Genomic DNA, 24,246 nt, shown 5'->3' with positions numbered 1-24,246 from the left:
AGTTTGCATTAATAAGTATATGTGCAGTCTTAGGTATGTGTTCCTTATTATTGTTTTTTTTTTCACTGCTCCTTTATAATGTTTAAAATGTAAAATAAATGCATTTGTAAACAAAGATTTTTGTCTCTGTTTACATCATAAACAGGAACAAGTGTGCAAATGTGTGGAAACAGGACAAAGGAACAGGAAAAACACACACAGAAAAATAAAATGTTTAAAATAACATTGACAAAATAAAAGTGCTGACAGATCGCCCTCTGGTGGTCTGACAGGGAACTGTCCAAGCAGTCCATGACAGCAATGACATTCGCCGTTTATTATTTCAAGGACAGGACCGTGGAAGTTGGGAAAATTGTTTGGATGAATTCTGAAGAACAGCAATATACAACTTCAAGAATGATAAGAAGAATGGATAAATGTATAAAAAAAAACATGGTCCAACTTATTTTCCTGCAAAAGTATTAATATTCAGTGAAAACACTAATGTGAAGTCTGTTCCATAACTGCAGGGCTTTGTAAGAGAAAGCTCCGCCCCCTGCTGTAGACTTTACTACTTTAGTTACTAACAAATAACCTGCACCTGTAGGTGTGGCAAATCATTAGAAAGGTTTTCTCAGGTTCTGTGGCATGAGATCATTCAGTGTTTTAATAGTCAGTACTAGTATTTTATAATCAATGTGAAATGTGACTGGGAGACAATGCAGTGTGGATAAGATAGGAGTGAATCAACTGATTATTCTTTTGAGATCCAGCAGAGTGATGCTGTTCTGTGCAGGACATGTGGACTGTGTGAGCTATAGCATGATGGATCTATATGACCAGTTTGTACAGAAATATTCAATTTTGAATGTGGCTCAGTCACCACTCACTCTGAGGTTTTTATATGAAAGATAAATGTCCAGTTGCAGCTGTGATCAATACGGAACACTAGTCGTAGGGAGCATTTCAAGACTGGTGGTGGACCCCTGGAAAGACCAGAGACAGATGATATGGGAGAATTGTTGAGTGCCCTCATTGATAGCCAGCAACCCCTGGAAGGTATCCCAGATGATGACCATATGGACAGTTCAGATGGGGCACCTGTCCAATCTTCATTTGGTAGGCAACATGTGCCATCCTCAGACTTCAGTGAATATGTAATGCTGTCCGTCATCTCTTATATCCCCAAAACAAAAATAAGCAAAGAACTCAACACAAGTATTATTCTCTGATGCATCATCAATACAATGTTTTTCAGATTACCACGTAAGCTTGGAGGGCCCGAGAAAGGGTACATGTCAGCCCACTACATCTGAGGCAGCCAGAAGGGAAGATGGTGTCGCTAATCTGGGCCGAAGGACCAAGAGACAGACCATACATGAGAAACTGGCCATGGACTATCATGAGCACAAATTAAAGTATTTAAAAGAAGAACATGAAATAAAGATGAAAATCCTTCATATTGACTTGGCTTTGAAGGAGGTGGAGAGAAACATGAAGCAGCAACAAATGCTGTCCAGTTCTGGGTTCTGAAATTTCGTTTGTTTAAATAAAAATAATCTTGAAACCAATACAGGGCAATTGTTGTCATAATTCATTGTCTTTGTGAAAAATGCTGCAAAGCAAAAACATCTCTGCAGGCTAGTCCATATCTGTCTTTGTTGGCTTCAACAATGGGAATATCTAGGTCACTGTCATCTTCCATTTCAGGATCTGGCCAGCCATGTTGTTTAATGTAATTGTGAAGCACTGCTGCAGCAATTATCACAATACAGCATCTTCTTGGTTCAAAGCGCAGTGTGCGTCTGAGACACTGGAAACGACTCTTCCACACACCAAACATGCGCTCCACTATACCTCTAGTGCGGATGTGTGCTTGGTTGTACCTCTGTTGCGCTGGTGTGACTGCATGAAGATAGGGGGTGAACAAGAAGTTGTTCTGTGCATACCCACTGTCACCAAGTATGATTCCACTATGTTGTCCTCCTTCCAAATGAGCATACAAAGAGGAGTTTTGGAAAATCCTTGAATCATGAGTTGCACCTTTCCAGCGTGCAACAATGTTGGAGAACTGCATAGTTGGAGTGCACACACCTTGCACATTTATTGAGAACCAGTTTTTACGATTCCTGTACTCTTCAGCATCTGGTGTAGAGGGACGCTTTATGGGAATATGACACCCATCAATGCAGCCAATGACTCCAGGGAAATTGCCATATTCATAGAACTGCACCTTGTAGATGGCTTGGGTAGCAGCATCAGGGAACTTAATGTAGTCATCTTTTAGTTTACATATAGCATTGCAGACTTTGTGGACTATTTTGCACACTGTTGGTTCACTCACGCCACACAAATCTCCTGTTTCACGATGGAATGTTCCACATGCCAAAAACCTCAAGGTAATCAGAATTTGTAAGGAAGGAGGGATAGGCCTTCCCCTTAAAGAGTGAGAGTATATTCTAACAAAATCTCACTTTCACAGTCTGTGTTCAAAGGATTAAAATGGTGGACAAGATACCTTTGTTCAAACCAAGGGGAAAATCTAGAACGGTGACCATACTGATGAAACTGATTATTATTATCATTGTTATCATAAAGTCCTGCAGTAGCACCTCTACTTTCTGTGTGCTTGATTCCAGGTGTTTAACAGAAGATTCTGTGTCCATTTCCTCATTTCCTATTTATTCTGTTGCACATAAGGACAGGAGATTTATTGATAAATACAAATCAGCATGTACTGAGCATTACCATAGTGTAGGTATTCCACTAGACCAAAGCCACAATGTCTCATTATAGAGCTCTGTCCTTTCAGCTGGATCATAAAGTCACCTTTAACATCATACTATTGTCTGATTTCTGTTAATCCCTAACACTTTATTCATTGCTGGCTATAAGAGCTGAATTGGTGCTACTGTTTGTTTTAAATTGGTGAACTGTGTCATGGTAAGCAAAGAAATTTGCCAAAAGACATAAAAGTATTTTTCCCAAAGTAAGTTACTTTATCTTAAACATATTAGATGTGTAGTCTCATTTCTATCAGTGTGTCTATGACATTACTAAATCTACAATATTATATAATCACATCCAAACCCACTTTACCTTCTAAACATCGTACAACATTTGTAAAAGGACATTGCTCTAGTTCACATCCTACAAAGTAACATGCAGCTGTACATACATTCATAACACACACAAGGCTGAATGACTAAATGAATGCACCATTTAATTAATCAGTAAATTCTAAATGGCTATTGATTACAATGTATAATTTTTATCCTTTATTTTACCAGGAATAATTCCATTGAGATAAAAAATCTCTTCTACCAGTGAGTCCTGGCCAAAATGGCAGCACACAAAGTTTCAGACAAAAATATTTCAAGACAAACAATACAAAAAAGTCCTGTCCAGCACTCAGAACTAACAAAATATATTAATGTTAAGTAAAACAAGAACATGATTCTTTCAAATAAGACACCAAAAGGTTTCTAAAAATATTTAAAGATGGGAGCATGGCTAGCATCAAAATACTCTGCATCATGGACAAAACTGTCAGGAAAAGTTCAATAAACTTAATTTCATGTCCTGTGCACCTGTAACACACTGTGGAGTGTTTGCTTGTTTGCTTCTTTATTCATTTATACCACAAAATTACCACAATAATCGTTTGTGTCTGTGGTTAACTGACAACAGGTTGGTAAAGGGAGGATTTTTGATGTTGTTTTATAAGTTTTTGTAAAGCCTTTCACTGACTCTGTATCACTGTGTTACGTCTCTAAGAGCACAAAGATACACAAAGATTTTTGACTCTAATCGATGATCATCAGGAGTGCTATCATCACCACTATCTGACCTTGCACCTTTATACAGTAAAAACTGTGGTGAGCTGTTAGGAAATTGTTTGTACCAGTAAAGATAAATGTATTCACTGCTTGACTCATATGAACATTTCAGAGTAACAGTGTCTGTTTCTTTCCCCAAAATGTTGGCATCTTCATCCTTTGGTCCAATTTTATCAGCAAAACTGCCTGCAGTGAAAAAGAATATAAATAAATAAATCTGCAAAGAATTTTTCAAAAGCAAATATTAACCTGGTAAATTAGGAAATTACTTTATGCTTTAAAAACAAACATAAATATTATATAATACAATGAATGACCTGTAACTAGAGTGAGAATCAGTGGTGTGTATCTCACTATGTACAGTAAGTTGTATAGTTGAGCCATTTCTGAACACAGCTCTGTGATGATTCTGTATAATAGTGCTGTATGTGCTGAACTTTACATGTCTCTAGAAGGCCACACCCAGGAAGTGACACTGTTGTAGTGTAACTTTGTACAGATCATCACTTCACAGTATCAGTGACAGTGAACTGAGTCACCAATAAAACATAGAACAATACCAGTTTTACTTCACATCCCACTGCATTAGATAATAATAATCTGTGGTCTCTGTGTTTGTAACAGTGTTCAGTTTTAAAAGTGAATTGAACTGAACTTTCTCACACTGAACACTGTGCAAAAAAATAAGTCAATGTACATGCTCTAATAAATAAGTCAGTTCTATTTACTTGTGTATAAATACCAGGAATTGGTCTGTAGTGGTTATACCATCTGTAGAGATAATGCTATGTGGAGAGAAGGTTTCCTGTGTAAAACTGTAACATTAACTAATTAAAATATACACATCATATAAAATGAAGCAACAACACTTTAACTCACACACATTGCAGTGGTAAATTACAGAGACTTACACTCCATCCCAACAGAAGTGACAAAGCATGTGAGGTCTAATTCTTATATCCTGCAAAGCCTAAAACTCTTTCCTTAGTTCTGGAGATTTCCTCATTACCTCATTGCTGGTCTGAGTGAATGGTCTTAGATGCTTTATATGGTACAGTGTTATATATGTGGAGTCATGGCTTGTTGTTAGTGAACTTCTAATTTAATTACAAATTGCCTCAAGGAGTGAAGGAGTGTGTGAATGTGTGTGCATGAAGAACTGTGAAAGACTGCCTGAAAAAGTGCACATACATTTTTCTCAACCACCAGTAGAGCTGTGTACAATATAACAAAACTGTGTGTTAGTTTTTGTACAGTGCAGCTGGATTTCCTGTCACTGTGGGCCTCAGAGCACAGTAGTATAGAGCAGAGTCTGATACAGCAGCAGAGGAGATGATCAGATCCACTTGTTTATCTTCACCTTCATGAAGTTTAGCAGACATTCTTTGGGGAGGGTTGAGACTTAGATCTCCACTTTGATGAATATAAAGAAGGAACTCAGGTTTAGATTTTGGATATTGTCTGTACCAGTGCAGGTAGTATGATGTAGCACTAGTTTTGTATCTGCAGGACAGAGTAACATCACCTTCATCTACAACTTTATGAGTGACAGTTGGCTCTATTGAATCTGCCATGGAGTCACCTGTCATAGAGAAGAGAACATAAAGTTTTTAACCTTTACAAAATAAAGTAGAAATACATAATTTATTCCAATAAGTATCACTAATTCAACATAAAAATGAAAACTCACCTAGTGAAAGCCACAGACACATGAATATAACAGTGAACATAATGACTGGTTTTAGCTGAATGAAAATATTCTGAGGTCTTTATTCTGAAGACTAATATGTTAAGATCATAAAGATTCATTAAGCTCCACCCTACAGCATCACATGACAGTATCACCAGTTTGTGGCTTGGACTGAGTGAGGTGGACTGGATGACTAACAACACAAGGTTAGAGGTAGTTACATATGAAACATACATCATTAGTACAACTGAGTATCACCAGGTATCATCAGAAAAAGTCAATAATTTGTTGTGTATTTATTCTTCTGACAGTTTTAACTGTTAAGATAGTTTTAACTATCTTAACTGTTATATCTTTAAAGATCTTATCTACTGAGATAAACCATGACAGAGGTTAAGATCGTATTTGTGCAGTATGTATGACAGAAGAACAGTTATAGTCTATATCACGGAGCGTTTATTGTGAAAAAGATGTGAAAAGAATGTGAACAGGTTCATATGGTGCTCTAGTACTTGGCCCACCTTCTTGTGTTCATTAAGGAGAAAAACCTTAAGACACAAATAAATGTTTACCCCAAATACAGTCCTACATTAAAGACAAAAAGAGGTTTGAGCTGTCAAAAAGAATATATACATTTTGCAAATATATGTATTTGTAAAATATATTTTTTCTCTGTGTAATACTGTAATATGTTCTCTGCCTGTTTTTGCCTCTTCAAATCAGGCGTGGTGGACTTGCTGTTGTTCACTACAACAAACTGTAAATATTCAGTGATATAACCTCATTTGAGTATCTGGCATGTAAGGTGTTTGTTCTGTTGGTTCTGTAACTTTGTATTTCTGAATTAGTAAAGCAATTTCCACTTTTTTTGTTGTTGTTTTTCTAGCTAGAACATAGCACAATCAATAAGTTTAAGGACATTAATGATCAAGATTTTTTTATTTCTCAAGAAATATTGAGGTTTTTAAAAAATAGTAACATTGCTCATTTGAGCTTTACTGTACTCAAACAACAACAATAACAGATTTTATTGTTGGTCCAGAAATGATGGTTGATCTTCTGAAACAAACTGACATCATAGACAGATGACTGAAGAAGTGAGTGTAAACATGTAAATAGCTCCATCTTGTGAGAAAAGCATGGCTCTGCTTCAGTCATGTGTTGTGCTTTTTGTACAGTGCAGCTGGATTTCCTGTCACTGTGGGCTGCAGAGCACAGTAGTATAGAGCAGAGTCTGATACAGCAGCAGAGGAGATGATCAGATCCACTTTCTTACTGTTTTTATCTTGATCATTTTTAAGTTTTATGGACAATCGTGGATGAGGTGGTTGAGCTGGTGTGACAAATTTACCGCTCTCATCAATCATCAGCAGAAAGTCAGGTCTTGATCCAGGTTTGTGTCGATACCAGAGGAGATTGTAAACTGATCCAGTATATGTGCAGGACAGTGAGATGTTGCTGCCTTCCGTTGAAAATACATTTGTTTGTTCTGGTTTAATGCTATTGTCAGCAGCCTCTGCTATAAAAACATTACAACAATATTGTGATATTTTAATCATAAATGACACATTTCACATGGAGAATTGTGTCTTAATTAGAAAAAAGAATCCTTTTGTGTGCAGTGTATATGACTTACCAACATCAGCAAGAGAGAAAAGGAAGAGGAAAAACAATGTTTTCCTGAGTGTTTAGTTCAAACCTCTAGCTTTAGAAATGAATGTCAGTGTTACTATTTGATGTACATCTCCACCTCGAGCTCCACCTACTTGTAATTATGCATATTCATGACAACTGTGCTGTTCTGTATACTCTTTATAGTAATCTCTGTAGAAATATTTTATATTAATAATAAAATGTGGTCCTTGCCTTGTATGTGTTATATTCAGTTTGCCAGTTTGTGTGAGTAAAGAAAAGCAAGTAGAGTAACATTGTTGTCCTGAGTGTTTAGTTCAGGCCTCTAGCTTTAGAAATAAATGCCAGTGTTGTGTCTCTAATGTCTCCACATGTAGCTCCACACATTCAGACACTTATTCATATTCATGACAATGATGCTTCATCTTACACTACACAGGGAGGTGAACTACTGCTGTACTAGAGATTAGAGATTTTTTTTTCGTCTTATTCAATTTTCTATGTATATTCTATCAACAGTAAGTAAATGCACTGTTCTTAAAGGGCCATGAATTCACATGTTTTATTTACCATTTTTTATGATATTAAAATAATACATTTTTTCATCATCTTTAATTATTCCTATAAATATCACAGACTACAAAATATATATAAACCCCCATCTACCTTATAAACGATATAAGCACAAGGGAAGTGGCTAAAAAAAAAAACCTAAATAATCCATAATTGAATTCTGTATCAAATGCTCTCAGTAACAACTGGCACTAAATGTTCTGTTAGCATCAGATAAAATATAGTTTGGATGATAGAAATATACATGAATTGGCTGCAGTGTTTAACGTGTAGTCGTTGTTTGCTCTTCATACTTCGTTTTCTTTTCAGCTGCATGTTATCACAAGTATTATATGTGTCTGTGGTTAACTGATAATTTAGCAAAAGGAAAAGGAGTAAAGCAGTAACGAGTTCACCAGCGATTCCCTCAACAGCCACCAGAGGGAGCCCTCCTTATGTGCATTTAACTATCGTCACTGTCGGGCGGAAACGTCATATGTCCAAATTTGGTCAATTTCATATTTTTTCACATATCGATGCTATTGGTCAGTCCCCACGTGGGTCTGTTATTTTTACAAGTCATTAAACAATCTAAAGTCTTGAAAATAGCTTGAGCGCAAATCTCATAACTCCATTGGACACTTCAACTGTCCACCTCTTCCTCACTCCACGGTAGAGCTTCGCGGTATATTTCTCCTCAAGAAGAGTCGCAACGAATCAACACGTCTTCTGAGGTAAATGTCTTCAAAACACTGGGCTCAAAGAAAAAAAATCTTGACCCCCGCTAGTTCTGGTGCTCGTCTGAAGACAGGAATTTAGCGCAAGACAATCCACTGCAACGCGGACTAAACCCTGTGCATTGCAGATAAGGTACGGATAAGGTGCAGATAAGGTAAGGTAATACCTTTTGAAGACAGTCATCATCAAGTGGAAAAAATATGGCACAGTGACATTAACAAGAACTTTCCTCAAAATTGGAAAGATGGAAAGAAAACTGGTCAGGGAGGCAGACAGGAGGCCCACAGCAACATTAATTAAAGGAGCTGTGGGAAGGTCTGGCAAGTACTGGATGTGTAGAACATGTGACAATCTCAACAATCAATTGTGACAATCAATTCTTTATATGCCTGGGCTATGAGGTAGGCTGGCAAGCCTTTTCTTATGAAGAAAAACATCCAAGCCTGGCTAAATTTAGCCAAAGCACATTTGAAGTCTCCGAAAAGCATATGAGAAAATGTTATGGCCTAAAGAAACCAAGGTTAAACTTTTTTTAATTCTAAAAGGTATGTTTGGTATGAAAATTACATTGCAAATCACCAAAAGATCACCATGTGCACAGTGAAGCATGGTGGTGGCAGCATCATGATTTGGGGCTATTTTTTCTTCAGCTGGAACTGGGGCCTTAGTCAAGGTGGAGGATTTCATGAACATTTACAAATACCAATCAAAGATGGCACAAAACCTTCAGGCTTCTGCTAGAAAGCTGAAGATGAAGAGGAACTTCATCTTTCAGCATGATGGTGACCCAAAAAATCAACAAGTCAACAAAAGAATGGCTTTGCCAGAAGAAGATTAAAGTTTTGAAATGAGCCCAGACCTGAATCCAATTGAGAATGTGTGGGTTGATCTGAAGAGGGCTCTGTGCCTCAAATGTGTCACATTATGTAAATTACACACAAACATGGTCTAAAAGAATATAACCAATAAAAGATTCATATATGGAGCTCCTATACTTCTTATTTTTATAAAATACAAAAAAAAAACATTTCTAATCTACAAAATATATTGTTGTAATTAAAATTAAATTTCTGTGGTAATTCCAGGGTTTCAGTCTGACTGCATTCCACACACCGGGTATCTGTGCTAAAGCTTTGTTCAGGTTTAATATTCATGGCTACTGTTACGCTTCACATGTTCCTGTTGTGTCCAGATCCAGACAAGTCCAGACAAAGACTGTACCATGCACACTTCCTAAAGCAAATGCGCTTAAGCAGGTCCTAAGTCAGTACACCCTTGTAAAACACCTAGACCCAGGGATAGATTTGAAAATCACGGTGTCTTTAAATGTAGCTTTCTGGCACAATTCCTTTACCAAACAGGCTTAAAAATGGTCTTGTCAAGAACACCAAGATCCAAAGCCACAAGGGCTTTGCAAAGTTCATCGGCTCTACCTAGCCAATGATACAAACATACACCACCTCTCTAGAAGCAAACCAATTGCCAAAACCCGGGATCGAACCAGGGACCTTTAGATCTTCAGTCTAACGCTCTCCCAACTGAGCTATTTTGGCAATACAACACCATGTTGTGAGCATTAGCAACGGGACACAAGTGTGAGTGTGTGAGACTGGGTCTGGTAACTCTTTTTCCTAAGATTCATATCTAGAGGGCATGTGAGCCACAAACATTGTAAAGCCTTTGTTTTGTTAAGACCCCACAACGCTTTGCAAAGTTCATTGGCACTCTATAGCCTCCGCCTCTTGTTTGAGGTAGGTTTACAAAATTGCGAGGTAGGTTTGAGGTAGGTTTACAAAAATTTGTGTAAGTTACTGTGCAACAGAATTTTACCATTGTAAATACAAATACACTGACTGAGCAGACATTTAGGTAAGATAATAAAAACTGTCTAAAAAGACTATGCGGTGCCTTCAAAAGTTTCTCTGACATCAGTAGGATTTAAACCTACACCTCCAAAGAGCATGTACTGTAAGTTTACCAGCACAGAAATATGGACCAAAGTTAAGATGCAGACCCAGTGCTAGGTTATCACACCCTACTCTAGCAGAGACAGGACACTAAATCAGCCTTGAAACATTTCCTTGGCAGTGGTGGGATTTGAACCCACACCTCCAAAGAGACTGGAGCCTAAATCCAGCGCCTTAGACCACGCAGCCACACCACCTGCAGACACGCAGACCTTTACAGTCTTCTGCTTTCCACCAATGTCAGCTTATGTCAACTAACAAGCATCTGTGTCCAACCAGCACAGAAATACAGCCCAGAGTTGTGAAAGATGCAGATCCAGTGCTGGCTTATCACACCCCACTCTAACACAGACTCAGTGAACAGTTAGGAAGCTTAATCAGTGCTCTACTACTGCAGGAGAGCTCACCAGCTCAGGTGTGTACTCTGAGTGTATGTATGAAAACAATAATTAGATGTATTATATTAATAATTCACATCTTTATAAACTGTGACCTATAAAAAAGCATGTTGATCACAAATCATCATTAGATCAATCCCAAGTGCAGTTTCAATGATTCAAAACAAAAGCTTCATTAAGCAGTGTTTCGAAAGCGGCCATCACTATATGCCTTTGTCTTGTCTTTTAACAGCTTAACTTAAAACGGGGAGCAGGAATGAAACACGGGCAAGGAGTCTCTCAGGGATATGAAGCGGCCAGCCGTGCCGTCATCAGCAAACCAGACCAAATATGAGTGTTTCATATAAACAAAACAACCAAGGATAGAGCATCAACATGACCTTAGACTGATGGCTCTGAGTGTTTTTCTGTTTATTTTTGTGTCAGCTTTCTACAGTAGTGCAGAAACCTAAGACTAAGGCAGCTATGTAAGCCTCCATCCTTAGCGAGATCATCAAATCCCAAAGAATTAGATCATCAGAAAATCCTATGCCCAGTAGAGTTGAGTCAAATCCTGGGCAGGTGTGTCATGGCTGTGTTTAAGCTGGGCATTTCCATTTCCTGGGCATAAGTCCCTGCCTTATTTACATCAAAATATTATGTTATAAAGTATTAGCGTAATAATGCATTTAAATCATTAAACAGTTGCACAAAGGCTGTGTATAATGAGGAATATACAGTTCTGTTCAGGAATTTATGCTGCTGTAACAGATTTATTTCACCTGAAATTTCCATAGTGGAGTCTTTAGGAACAAAAGAGAGCATCTTTATTTCTTACAGATTTTATACACATATACTGTATATGTTACTTTAAGATCAGAAACGTTTGGTTAATATCTAACATTTGCTGAGACATTTGTACTTTTTTTTACAAATAATACTATAAATATATTAAATATATAATTATGATTCGTTCAGCTTTTCCTAAGAGAGAGAAAGAGAGGATTAGAAACCTTACAAATCGTTTGCAATTTGTATAGTATAACAAAACTGTGAGTTATTTTCTCCACCTGCAAATGTTATTACAAACGTTGCTTGTTTCTGTGGTTAACCACAAAGTAGATAAAAAGAGTCTCTTTGATCTTGTGGTTTTTGAAAGTTCATCTGTACGTTTTACTGTTTTTGTAAAGCCTTACAGTGACTCTGTATCACTGTGTTACTTCAAGAGCACAATGATAGCGTGCAGAATCTGAGAGCTTTAGACCTCTGATAGTAAGTTCAGTAGAGTCTCTGCTTGTTTCTGACTCTAATCGATGATCATCAGGAGTGCTCTGGGCAGATCTTGATCTTGCTCCTTTATACAGTAAAAACTTTGGTGCGCTGTTAGGATATTGTTTGTACCAGTAAAGATAAATGTCATTACTGCTTGTCTCATATGAACATTTCAGAGTAACAGTGTCTGTTTCTGTCCCCACAATGTTGGCATCTTCATCCTTTGGTCCAATTTTATCTGCAAAACTGCCTGGAGTGAAAAAGAATATAAAGAATTATACCAGTGAAGATTTTTTCTTTTGTTTTTTAACCAATATTGATTAATAAAAAGAATAGATTAGCATGAATATTGTTATTAATTAATGCACTTAATTAACTGTTAATTAAATATCATAATGAAAGGTAATGACCTGTAACTAGAGTGAGAATCAGTGGTGTGTATCTCACTATGTACAGTAAGTTGTATAGTTGAGCCATTTCTGAACACAGCTCTGTGATGATTCTGTATAATAGTGCTGTATGTGCTGAACTTTACATGTCTCTAGAAGGCCACACACAGGAAGTGACACTGTTGTAGTGTAACTTTGTACAGATCATCACTTCACAGTATCAGTGACAGTGAACTAGTCATTAATATGGCTGTGTTGTACAGTATTTCACAATTTATCATCTACACAATGCTGCAAGTGTAACGAGTTATAAATGTAATACATTATTTTCTTTTTTTTCACAAAAATCCTTATTATATTACCGTATTGTTTTCATTTTCTTTTTTTTGGGTATTAAGTATTCATTTTGGTGTTTTCTGTTGGGAGACTTTTGTTTTGACACTCTCTGTGTTACGTAGACGGCACTTTCCATTGAGCATGCGCACCTCTTCAGTCTGTGTTGCATGTGCCGGAGAGAGGTAGGCATTTGTGTGAGCTCGATTAATTAAGTTTATTAAGTGTAGAAATGGACTTAATTTTATTTTGTAAACAGTTGTGAGATTGAGACATTGTTTTATGTTTTATGTACAAGTGGATGTCGAGTGTGAGAATTTATCGTGTGGGCCGTTTATATACAGTGTTAACGTGGTTGTTAGCCAGCTAACATGTGTTGTGTTATACAGGGATATATTGTCACGAGGTGCCCACGAGTGATTAATAATCTTTATCGACATTAATCCACAGGTATTTCTTCCTTAATCTATTTTCTATTGGTTTTGTATGAATGTTTTAATGTAATGTGTTTTGTTCAACTGTTACATATAATGAGTCTGTGTTGCATGTGCCGGAGAGAGGGATATATTGTCACGAGGTGCCCACGAGTGATTAATAATCTTTATCGACATTAATCCACAGGAGTGTTAATGAGTGGCCAAGGCTGGTAATAAACCTTCTCTGTGAACTGAGCGAAAGCGTCCTGAGCCTTCTTTGAACACAACGCGGATAAGGGTAGCAGCGGTTAGTCTGAGACCGGCTACATTGGTGCCGTGACCCGGATGAAGATTTGCTTCAGGATCTACGTCAGCTGGGTCACCGAGGGATGCTGAATTAAGGTTCACTTGTTTCTTAGTGGAGAACTGTGATAATATAAATGGACATTTGAGATTCTTGATTATGAATAATATTGACTGAAGCATTCTCTCACATTAGTCATTCTTTGTTTCAGAGTTATAGATATTTCTAACGTGATAATTGTATCTAAAAATTTATCAAGTTATATATTTTTTTGTTTGTTTGATTCTGAACATGGCATTTAGTTTAAAAGCAGACGAAATTGATGTAAATGACACCATGACTGGCTCGGGTTTTGGAAGGGGTAGGTTTTTCGGTGAAGTTCCACTTACTCCAATTGTTAAGGGGCGTAGAACTAAAGGAGCATCTCCTGTCTTATGCTCCACACGTGTAACCAGTTATGGCTCCAATCCGGCAGCTGATACTTTGCCTTTAGCTGTCCCAGATATAAATGATCCAAATTGGCAAGGTTTGATAGCACACATCGCTCAACAAGTAGGACAGACAATGTTAGCTTCCCAAAAAGAGGCTAGTAATGGGGTAAATGAGAGTAGAGGTGCACAAACACAAGGGTTGAGTACCAGTAATACATCCCCAGACATACCCTCACTTAACTTGACTGGAGTGAGGTTAGTCATGCAATCTGATGCAAAAGAGCCACCAGTTTACCGTGGTGATTCATCAGACAAGCTTGGAGTTCATGAGTGGGAGGAGCTGATGGATACATATTTGCGAAAGAGAGGCATACCATTAGAAGAACATCATCAAGAGATTTTAAGCAGATTGATGGGTAAAGCTAAAGATTTAGTCAAAGTTACCCTTCGTTGTAATTCAGCTTTAAACCCAGTTGAGAACCCGAAGGTCATCATGGATATCCTGAAACAACATTTTAGCGATGCCAACTATTCATGCATGCCTTTGGCCGACTTCTATGCCACTGTTCCATTAGCAGGAGAAGATCCTGTCGAATATTGGGTACGACTAAATAAAGCAGTGGATCTGGCAGAGGAAGCTTTAAAGAGACTTGGACGACGGATGGAGGACCCATGTCAAGAAGTGGCTATGATGTTTGTGAAGTACTGCCCTGATTCAAATCTTGCTGCGGTGTTCCGTTTTAAATCCCCAGAAAAATGGACCGCACAGGAAATCCAGGAGCAGCTTGACCGCTACCAGAAAGATTTAAAGGAGAAGATGTCAACCAAACTGAAACGTCATAATGCTCCCAGACATGCCACTGCTCACGTTCAGATGTCCTATGAGAGCGATGAAGTGGATGTTGACCCTCCTATAGAGCCAGGTGACTGTAGCAAAGTCAGTACTGCACAGAGTGATGACAATTGCATGAGAACTTTGATTAGCCTTCTTGACCGTGCTTTGTCTCAAAATGTCCAAATGCCTATTCGTCAGCCACAGAACAAGTTCTGTAGAGTGTGTCGATCTCACGAACACTCCACCGTGGCACATTGCCGACGAGAGCATCTGTGTTTTGCATGCTTTCAACCAGGGCATAGTAAGAGGGATTGTGCAAGTGACAGGCCCAGGCCTAGTCCGGCAGCATTCCGCGGCTCATCAACTTTAAACTAGATGGCTCACGTTCGGAAGGGGGATGCGTGAGTGCAGGCAAAAAACCCCTAGAGAGTATTAATCTTACACATTTCTATGAAAGCGCATGCACACAGGCCCCCATTGGGACCAAGGTGATAGCACAAAATATTCAGGCAGTTGAGGCATTCGATGAGTTGTTCTATGCACCAGTTAGTGTAAATAGCATGTTTCCATTGAAGGGAATGCTAGATACAGGTTCCATGGCCTGCACTTTTAGTGAAGAAGCAGAGAAGAGGATGTTATGTGAAAATGTGCTGTCTACACCCACACTGCTTCAGGAGGAAGTCATCTTAGTAGGATGTGGTGGGAAGGTTACAAAACCAAAATGTATGTACGAAGTTGAATTGAAAATTTATGGAGAAAGCTTCTTAGTACCCATTCTCGTTGTACCCGGCCAGCGGGATGATTTGATCATTGGCACAAATGTAATCAAATTCCTTGCACATCGTATGAAAAGTATCAGTGACTACTGGAGACTTGTTTCTAATCACGCAGTGGAGCCAATGGCAAATTGTGAGCATTTCCTGGATGTCATGGCCAACACGTGTCGCTGGAAAGGTTCAGAGCCACCAAATAAGGTGGGAACTATTAAGCTACAGCAATGTGTCACTCTCCTGGCAAGGCAAGAGCACCTCGTCTGGGGGAGATTGCCCAAAGATGTTCCAATGTCACCAGGGAGCACAGTTGTAGTTGAACCAACGACTTCAAAGTCTGTATCCCGAGACGTCATGGTTGGACGAGTTATCACGCCATTATGGGGTGATCACTGGGTTCCTGTAAAAGTCACCAACATCTCTGACAAGCCAGTCACTCTAAGGAGAAATCGCAAATTAGCAGATGTTTTCCCATGTGTCGCAGTGGAGGATTTTGAACTTTTACAAGGGCTGAGTCGTGCTGAAATGGTTGTAAAAGAGAGTCAGAGTATACCTAATTCATCAGTTGACTTCAAACAAAGGATGGAAACTGTTGGCCTCTCCGATCTTAACATCCAGTCTTGCTCCATCAGCCATGAGACAAAGGAGAAGTTAGTGCAGTTATTGGAGAGATATCATGACGTGTTTTCCAAGCACACATTGGACTGTGGAGAAGTAAAAGGGTTCGTTCACCGCATTCGGCTGATGGATGAGCGTCCTTTCAGACTCCCTTATCGACGAGTGCCACCTGCGCATTACCAAAAGCTACGGCAAGTTTTGTCCAAGATGGAAGAACAGGGGATAATTAGGAAGTCTGTAAGTGAGTATGCTTCCCCGTTAGTCCTAGTGTGGAAGAAGGATGGCAGTCTTAGAGTATGCACAGATTTCAGATGGTTAAATGCAAGAACGATAAAGGATGCACACCCACTTCCACACCAGTCCGACTGTTTAGCTGCTCTAGGCGGGAATACACTCTTCAGCACCATGGACCTGACGTCAGGATTTTATAACATCCCTATGGCTGAAGAGGACAAAAAATATACTGCGTTCACAACTCCAGTAGGGTTGCACGAATATAACAGGATGCCGCAAGGACTATGTAATAGCCCCGCCTCCTTTATGAGAATGATGGTCAGCATCTTCGGAGACTTGAACTTCAGCAGTTTGTTGTGCTACCTTGACGACCTGTTGGTGTTTGCTCCAGGTGAGTCGGAAGCATTAGAAAGGCTGGAGGTTGTGTTTAGTCGTCTGAGGCAGTACAATCTTAAGTTAAGCCCTAAGAAATGCCACCTGATGAGATCCTCTGTAAAGTTCCTGGGACACATCATAGACAGGAATGGAGTTTCTGTAGATCCTGATAAAGTCGAAGTCATCTCGAAATTGTCCAAGTTCGATCTGATGGAGGGCGACAGATGCACCCCATCAGTGCGGAGGATTAAATCAGTCCTTGGTATGATCTTCTATTACCAACATTTCATTCCTGGATGTTCTTCCTTGGCAAAGCCACTTTTTGCTCTCACAGCTGGGCAAAGGAGGAAGAGGGGAAACAAGGGTGATGTTAAAGCAGGAACGTACAGGAAACTTAAGCCCACAGATTGGACTGTGGAATGTGATTTTGCATTACGTAACTTAAAGGAGAGCCTATTACAAAGTGTGGTATTAGCCCACCCCGACTTTTCTCGACCCTTAATACTGGCAGTTGATGCTTCACTGGATGGGTTGGGAGCTGTATTATCCCAAGTGCCTGCAGGCGAAGAACGAGCTCGCCCAATCGCGTTTGCAAGTAAGACCCTGAGCAAATCGCAGAGAAACTACCCAGTTCACAAGCTCGAGTTTCTGGCACTTAAATGGAGTGTGTGCGAGAAATTTAGCCATTGGTTGAAAGGTCAAACATTCACCGTCTGGACTGACAACAATCCGATAACGTACGTCATGTCCAAGGCAAAGCTTGATGCATGCGAGCAACGGTGGGTGTCCAAACTGGCGGCATACACCTTTGAGCTGAAACACATAGCAGGGACAAAAAATGTAGTGGCAGATGCTTTGAGTAGGGACCCTTTTGTCAGGACTGTGAGCAGCAGGTTAATGAAGGAGCATTATCGTGATTTGCTAGAGGAGGCTGAAGAGGTTGATGGAGATGGAGTTAGGGATGCCTTCCGCCAAGGTGCTCAAAATTTACAGATTTGTCTCCAATCCTGTCTTGCCTTGCCCTCTGATAGTGCCACCGTCAAGGCCTGTTTAAGTTCCCATGATCAATGGGAAGAAACATCTCGAGCCCGAGCAGTACAGCTAATTCAGTCTTACCAAGATTTTATACCAGCTGGATCTGACACCCTTCCTACCATTGCTGTAGATAAAATCCATGCAATGCAAGAGGCTGATTCAGTCATTTCCAGAGTCATGTTCTTTAAGAATGCGAAGCGTCAACCTGCAAGGCGAGAAAGGGCCAATATGAATGCCAAGACCCTATCACTTCTCAGACAGTGGGACAAATTAAAGATTATGGATGGAATATTGTACAGAGTTATACAATATCCGCACAGTAAACATAAGCGATATCAGCTCGTTTTACCGACTAGCCTAAAGGATCAAGTTTTGAAGGGCGTGCATGACCTAGCGGGACATCAAGGGCAAGCAAGAACCATCCATCTAGCCCGCCAACGCTTCTTTTGGCCAGGAATGGGGAATGATGTTTGCAATTACATCAAGTGCTGTCAGAGATGCATCTTGGCCAAGGCCCCCGAACCATCTGCACAGGCCCCGCTTGAAAGTATTAAGACCTCTATGCCTATGGAATTAGTATGTCTGGACTTTTGGACTGCGGAGGATGGGAAGAAGCGCTCTGTAGATGTGCTTGTTATGACGGACCATTTCACGAAATTGGCTCATGCATTCCCTTGTGCAAATCAATCAGCAAAACAGGTCGCTAGGAAGCTGTGGGACCGTGTATTCTGTGTATATGGATTTCCGAGTCGCATCCACACAGACCAGGGAGCTAACTTTGAGAGCACTCTTATAAAGGAGTTGTTAAAGCTATCAGGGGTCTCCAAGTCTCATACCACTGCGTACCACCCCATGGGGAATGGAGGAGTAGAGAGATTCAATCGGACTTTAGGAAGTATGCTCCGAACTCTGCCCCTGAAAGAGAAGCACAAATGGGCGGAGCAAATACAAACATTGACCTTTGCCTACAATGCTACGGTCCATGAGACAACAGGTTATGCTCCCTTCCAGCTTATGTTTGGGCGTGTGCCAAGACTGCCGGTAGATGTTATGTTCAGACAGGTGCTGCATGATCCTGTAGTTGTTGATCACAGTACTTACCTGAAATCATTGATGTCATACCTCCATGAGGCAGCTGAGATCGCACAACAACATTCCGAAGGAGAGCAGAGGAAACAGGCAAAAGGTTACAACAAGAAGGTCAGAGGTACGTACCTGAATATCGGAGACCGTGTGCTGGTGGCAAATAAAGGGGAAAGGGGGAAGAGGAAATTAGCGGATAAGTGGGACCCTGTAGTGTATACTGTAGCAGACAGGAACTTGCAGACGCACACTTACAAGCTCAAAGATGAGAAAGGTCACGTGAGGATAGTGCACAGAAACCTGTTGTTGGATATTAGTTTTCTTCCTGTTGAGTCACCTGACGAGGAGGGAAGAACTATGAGATGGGTAGATGAAGACTCTGAAAGCGCTGCAGTTCAAGACTCTGAAGAAGCCTTGGAAACAAATCATTCCAGTTCAGATGGAAAAGAGTCTAGTGTTCAGTTACAAATTGAAGAGAGTCTTCCCCAGAGTGGTTTAGAATCCAGTTCAATATCTCTTGACGTCAACCTTGACTGTGACACAGAGACATATATACAAGCTCCAACTGACCCTCAAACTGACATTGACACCCAAGATTCAGTTCCTGATGCTCAGGTTGTTAGAACACGGGTAGGAAGAGTTGTTAAGAAAGTGAACAGATTAATTGAGTCAATGGGTTAGAAACCTTATCATCTTCATGGTGTAGAAAGTCACCTGAAAAGGAGTACTGTGATATTTCTTTCTCTGTCTTGAATAGTATTGTTATATATTGATTTAGTAAGGTGTGAAGGGACATTTTGATTCCAAGTATGGAATAGTAGGATCAGGTCGTATTATGGTGTACAAGGCATCATAATGTTCCAAGATGATCTTAGGCTTGATCACCCTGAGGTTTTTCTTGACCTATTAATGGGTAATTCACAAGTTGAACTAATGGGCATTTCATTGCAGACCTGTGTTAGTTATTTGAATTGAATTCAATACGGATTTTAGTGAAATCCGGAAGGGGTGAATGTAACGAGTTATAAATGTAATACATTATTTTCTTTTTTTTCACAAAAATCCTTATTATATTACCGTATTGTTTTCATTTTCTTTTTTTTGGGTATTAAGTATTCATTTTGGTGTTTTCTGTTGGGAGACTTTTGTTTTGACACTCTCTGTGTTACGTAGACGGCACTTTCCATTGAGCATGCGCACCTCTTCAGTCTGTGTTGCATGTGCCGGAGAGAGGTAGGCATTTGTGTGAGCTCGATTAATTAAGTTTATTAAGTGTAGAAATGGACTTAATTTTATTTTGTAAACAGTTGTGAGATTGAGACATTGTTTTATGTTTTATGTACAAGTGGATGTCGAGTGTGAGAATTTATCGTGTGGGCCGTTTATATACAGTGTTAACGTGGTTGTTAGCCAGCTAACATGTGTTGTGTTATACAGGGATATATTGTCACGAGGTGCCCACGAGTGATTAATAATCTTTATCGACATTAATCCACAGGTATTTCTTCCTTAATCTATTTTCTATTGGTTTTGTATGAATGTTTTAATGTAATGTGTTTTGTTCAACTGTTACATATAATGAGTCTGTGTTGCATGTGCCGGAGAGAGGGATATATTGTCACGAGGTGCCCACGAGTGATTAATAATCTTTATCGACATTAATCCACAGGAGTGTTAATGAGTGGCCAAGGCTGGTAATAAACCTTCTCTGTGAACTGAGCGAAAGCGTCCTGAGCCTTCTTTGAACACAACGCGGATAAGGGTAGCAGCGGTTAGTCTGAGACCGGCTACACAAGCTTTTACCTGTTTATGTGGTGTTTACATTATTTGTAAACTTAAAAATAATTGTATTATATATTACAGGAATCTCTTTTAAATGTTGATAGTTTTATTTAATTTATAGTTTAAACTAGGCTAATAAAAAGGAACTGAGGAAGCAATGAGAACAGTTTTACTGAGTGTAAGATTAAATCTCTAATTTAGACACAGCAAAGAGACATTAACATATTAACTCAGTTAGAGTTTATAATGTGCAGTCAGTAAGCTCAAATCTGATGTCACCTGATACTACAAATACACTACTCTCTGTTTTATACATATTACATCATCCCAGATTCCTCATGTAATACAGGTGGACTCTAACTACTCTAAATTGCTACTTGATGTACATCACTGTAAGTGTGTTTATTGTCTTAACCAGAAGAAAATGCCTACTGAATATGTACATATGAATGGATGGATGGAGAGATAGATGAATGAAAGTCTACCATCAACGGGTGATATCTGTTTCTACTGCTGCTGCCATTGTTTAACACAAAAAGATGCCAAGAAACACGAAAATCCTGAACATTCTGGATTTTATGGAATCTTTTTCAATGCTGAAACATTTAAACACAGAGAAATATTTCTTTATTGGAATTTTGTTTGTAGTTAAGTGTGTGTATTTGTAGCGAATGTTGTGTAGAGGTTCATGTGCATAATGGAGTTTGTGGTTTTGATCACAAATATGTGAATGTTTCTCTCTGTTCTAGGTTCTCTCTGTTCCATGGCTCACTGAACAAAACTAAACTACTCAAACAAATGTCAGTAAAATCTTCCAACCCCATGGTCATAGAAAAGAAATGGCTTGATTCCAAATGTAAACTCAAAGCTGGGAACACACGTGTCAGCTGATGTTTCCAATGTTGCAAACACACTCACCTTCATGGACTGGGTTGACTTCCTCCTCTGCAGGCGGAGACTCCATAAGACTCTGGCTGTGACCAGTGGCTCCAAACTCGTCATTAAGAGATGCAAAAACAAACTCATTAACCTGATTGTGTTAGCACTTCTCCCCCACATTCACTTCCGGTTTAGGTGATGTCACCTCCGGGTTGGGAGACCATCTGGCAAAGAACCATGTGTAGGCAGCGTGCTTATATAGTGCCAGGACACAAACTCTTAAGGGATTCCTGAATGTCGTTTAGTGTCTTTATAGCATCACCAATGCCACTGAGGAGCTCGTACAGCCTCCTACCCCAGACCTTTAAAGTGTACAATCATTGCCACAGTGCTGATGGACAGTTGATTGGAAACATATGTAGGTGAACAAAGTAAAAATAAAACACAGATGAAGATTCAATGTGAATTTATTTGTATAGCAATTTTGACAATGGACATTGTCTCAAAGCAGCTTTACAGAACATAAGAAATATTGCAAAATGTACAAAAAGGTTAACATTATACAAAGATTCAAGATTAATATTAGATTTATATTTAAATGTTTGTGTTTATCCCCAGTGACCATGTTTGTGGTGACTGTGTTGACTGTGGTGAGGAAAAACTCCCTTAGATTGAAGAGAGAGAAACCTTGAGACAAATCAGACTCAAACGGGAACCCATCCTCATTTGGGTGACATTGAAGGATGTGATTGTAAACTGTTATAAACAACGGAGATTCTTATTATGAATAATGTCCTTTCTACAGTCAGATACACTCCAACAATTGTGCATTTAGGAGATTGTTGTCCTCAGAGACCACATGGAGTTCGTAACTTCAAGAAGTGGAACACAACTGGAGTTGGTACCAGAGCCGATCCTGACCTCCCTGGGGCCCTAAGCAAAATTCTGCTAAGGGGCCCTCCTACCTGACCCGTGAGCCATGTAAACCATTTGCCACACATTCACACTTGACACCCCACTGCTCCCACTACAAACCTCCCAAAAGTTTGCTCCATCTCTCGGTCAAAGAGTAAAACAATATTGATTGAGGTATAAACAAATCTTTACTGAATGGAATATTTTAAATAGAATGTTGAGTTGAATATTAGCAATTGAATTTAAAGTGAATATTAACATTATCTTAAATATATATATAAAGCCATGTAAATGATAGGAATATCCAGAATGTTTTTCTTTATTAAAAAGTGAATTACAATTCTCTAGAAAATTGTCTTGGTCTTTATTTAACTATGAATATGCACTAAGAAATGTGATATGTAACAAATGGGTTTTGCTGTGGTCCTACTATCTATGGCCAGTGCCTTATCATTTAGGCCACTGGGGCACTGCTATTTTAAGTTTCTGGAATTTTGGGTTTCTGCTGGTGGCATCTAAGAGGTAAACTGCAACAATTCTGAACATTAGGCCATTTCTTTTTTTTATTAGGAAAAAGGCGATTCGTCGCAGAAGATGGTTTCGATCCATCGACCTCTGGGTTATGGGCCCAGCACGCTTCCGCTGCGCCACTCTGCTTCAACACACCTTCCAAAAGGGACTCAAACCTACAATCCCTGGCTTAGGAAGCCACTGGCGCAAGGCAGTATTAAGTCACTGCTGTTTTGATTTTCTGGCATTTTGGATTTCTTATGGAGGCATCTAAGAGCTAAACTGAAATGTCTTTGGACAAAACCCATTTTCTTTGCTGGACCTGGGATGCCTAGGAAACAACAAAGTACCTAATAAATTAGACTTTGAATAAATATTTTCATATATGATTCTGTTTTCTTTTTAAAAGGTCTCCACAAATCTAAAACAATTCCTTTTCTTTTGGCTATGATTCTTCTCTCACATATTAGACTTTTCATTAACATCATACTCAAATTTACAAACTTTTTGTTTTGACTTTTTTGTCTCGACCTAACATTACCATTCTATTCAGCACACCCCTCACTAATAATCAATAAACAAATAATCTATTATTATGTAATGCGTAAGAATAAGGAGTGGTCCGGTTTCTCCTGTTTCGCCTAATTATAGCTAATGTGTTTCCGCCTCCCTCTGAAGCACTTTGGATGATCCTGGACAGTGACGAAGATGGTACTTTCTCCTCAGAGGAAGAACATGACTCGGATGACGAATGTTTGCATTTTGAAGAACGTCTGGACCCAGCGGAAGATATAATTACTGACGAGTAAGACTTTTATTATTACCTTCATGATTTAAAATGTTGCTCATCTATACCTATTTTATATCTAAATTTGGATGTTTCCAAACATGATATTGTCAGACTAAAATCAGCTTTTCAATATAAAGTAAAATTGGTAATATGAAATATATTCTTACCAGCCAGTTATATTTTTGAATGTTGTACAAAGCGCATATTAACTATAAATAATGATATATAATGATATATAATGATATATAATGATATATATATATATATATATATATATATATATATATATATATATATATAGCATATATAATGATATAATAAAAATCTATAAAAAGCTATAGAAAAGCTTCTATATATATTATATATATATAATCTATAAAAGCTATAGGCCGAAATTGTTCATCAACTTAACCTTATGTTGCCGAATATCAGATGTGGTAAATGTCAGAAATGCTTTATACCCGGCTATTGGCGTTCGCGATCGTCCGAGGTGTAAATGTA

General features: G+C 39.0%; 2 non-coding genes and 2 gene segments (V, D, J or C); all 4 read right to left on the bottom strand.

Moving 5' to 3' along the window:
• Positions 1–5,104: 5,104 nt before the first annotated feature.
• LOC132847898 (T cell receptor alpha variable 12-3-like) lies at positions 5,105–5,548 on the bottom strand (the record flags this gene model as incomplete). The annotated part of the segment is given in 2 exon segments: positions 5,105–5,400; positions 5,509–5,548. Coding segments are annotated over 2 exon segments (336 nt in total), but the record flags the coding sequence as incomplete, so codon positions are not given.
• A 4,362-nt stretch (positions 5,549–9,910) lies between these two features.
• trnaf-gaa (transfer RNA phenylalanine (anticodon GAA)) lies at positions 9,911–9,983 on the bottom strand. The gene has a single exon. It is a non-coding gene; the product is annotated as a tRNA-Phe (tRNA).
• A 529-nt stretch (positions 9,984–10,512) lies between these two features.
• On the bottom strand, positions 10,513–10,594 carry trnal-uag (transfer RNA leucine (anticodon UAG)). The gene has a single exon. It is a non-coding gene; the product is annotated as a tRNA-Leu (tRNA).
• A 1,388-nt stretch (positions 10,595–11,982) lies between these two features.
• On the bottom strand, positions 11,983–12,532 carry LOC132848073 (immunoglobulin lambda variable 1-47-like). The segment is given in 2 exon segments: positions 11,983–12,296; positions 12,457–12,532. Coding segments are annotated over 2 exon segments (381 nt in total).
• Between the last annotated feature and the right edge of the window lie 11,714 nt (positions 12,533–24,246).

Source organism: Tachysurus vachellii, chromosome 7 (genome assembly GCF_030014155.1).
Source record: "Tachysurus vachellii isolate PV-2020 chromosome 7, HZAU_Pvac_v1, whole genome shotgun sequence".
Taxonomy (NCBI): Eukaryota; Metazoa; Chordata; class Actinopteri; order Siluriformes; family Bagridae; genus Tachysurus; species Tachysurus vachellii.
Note: the sequence above shows the minus strand (reverse complement) of the source record. Positions and strands in the feature narration are given on the sequence as shown.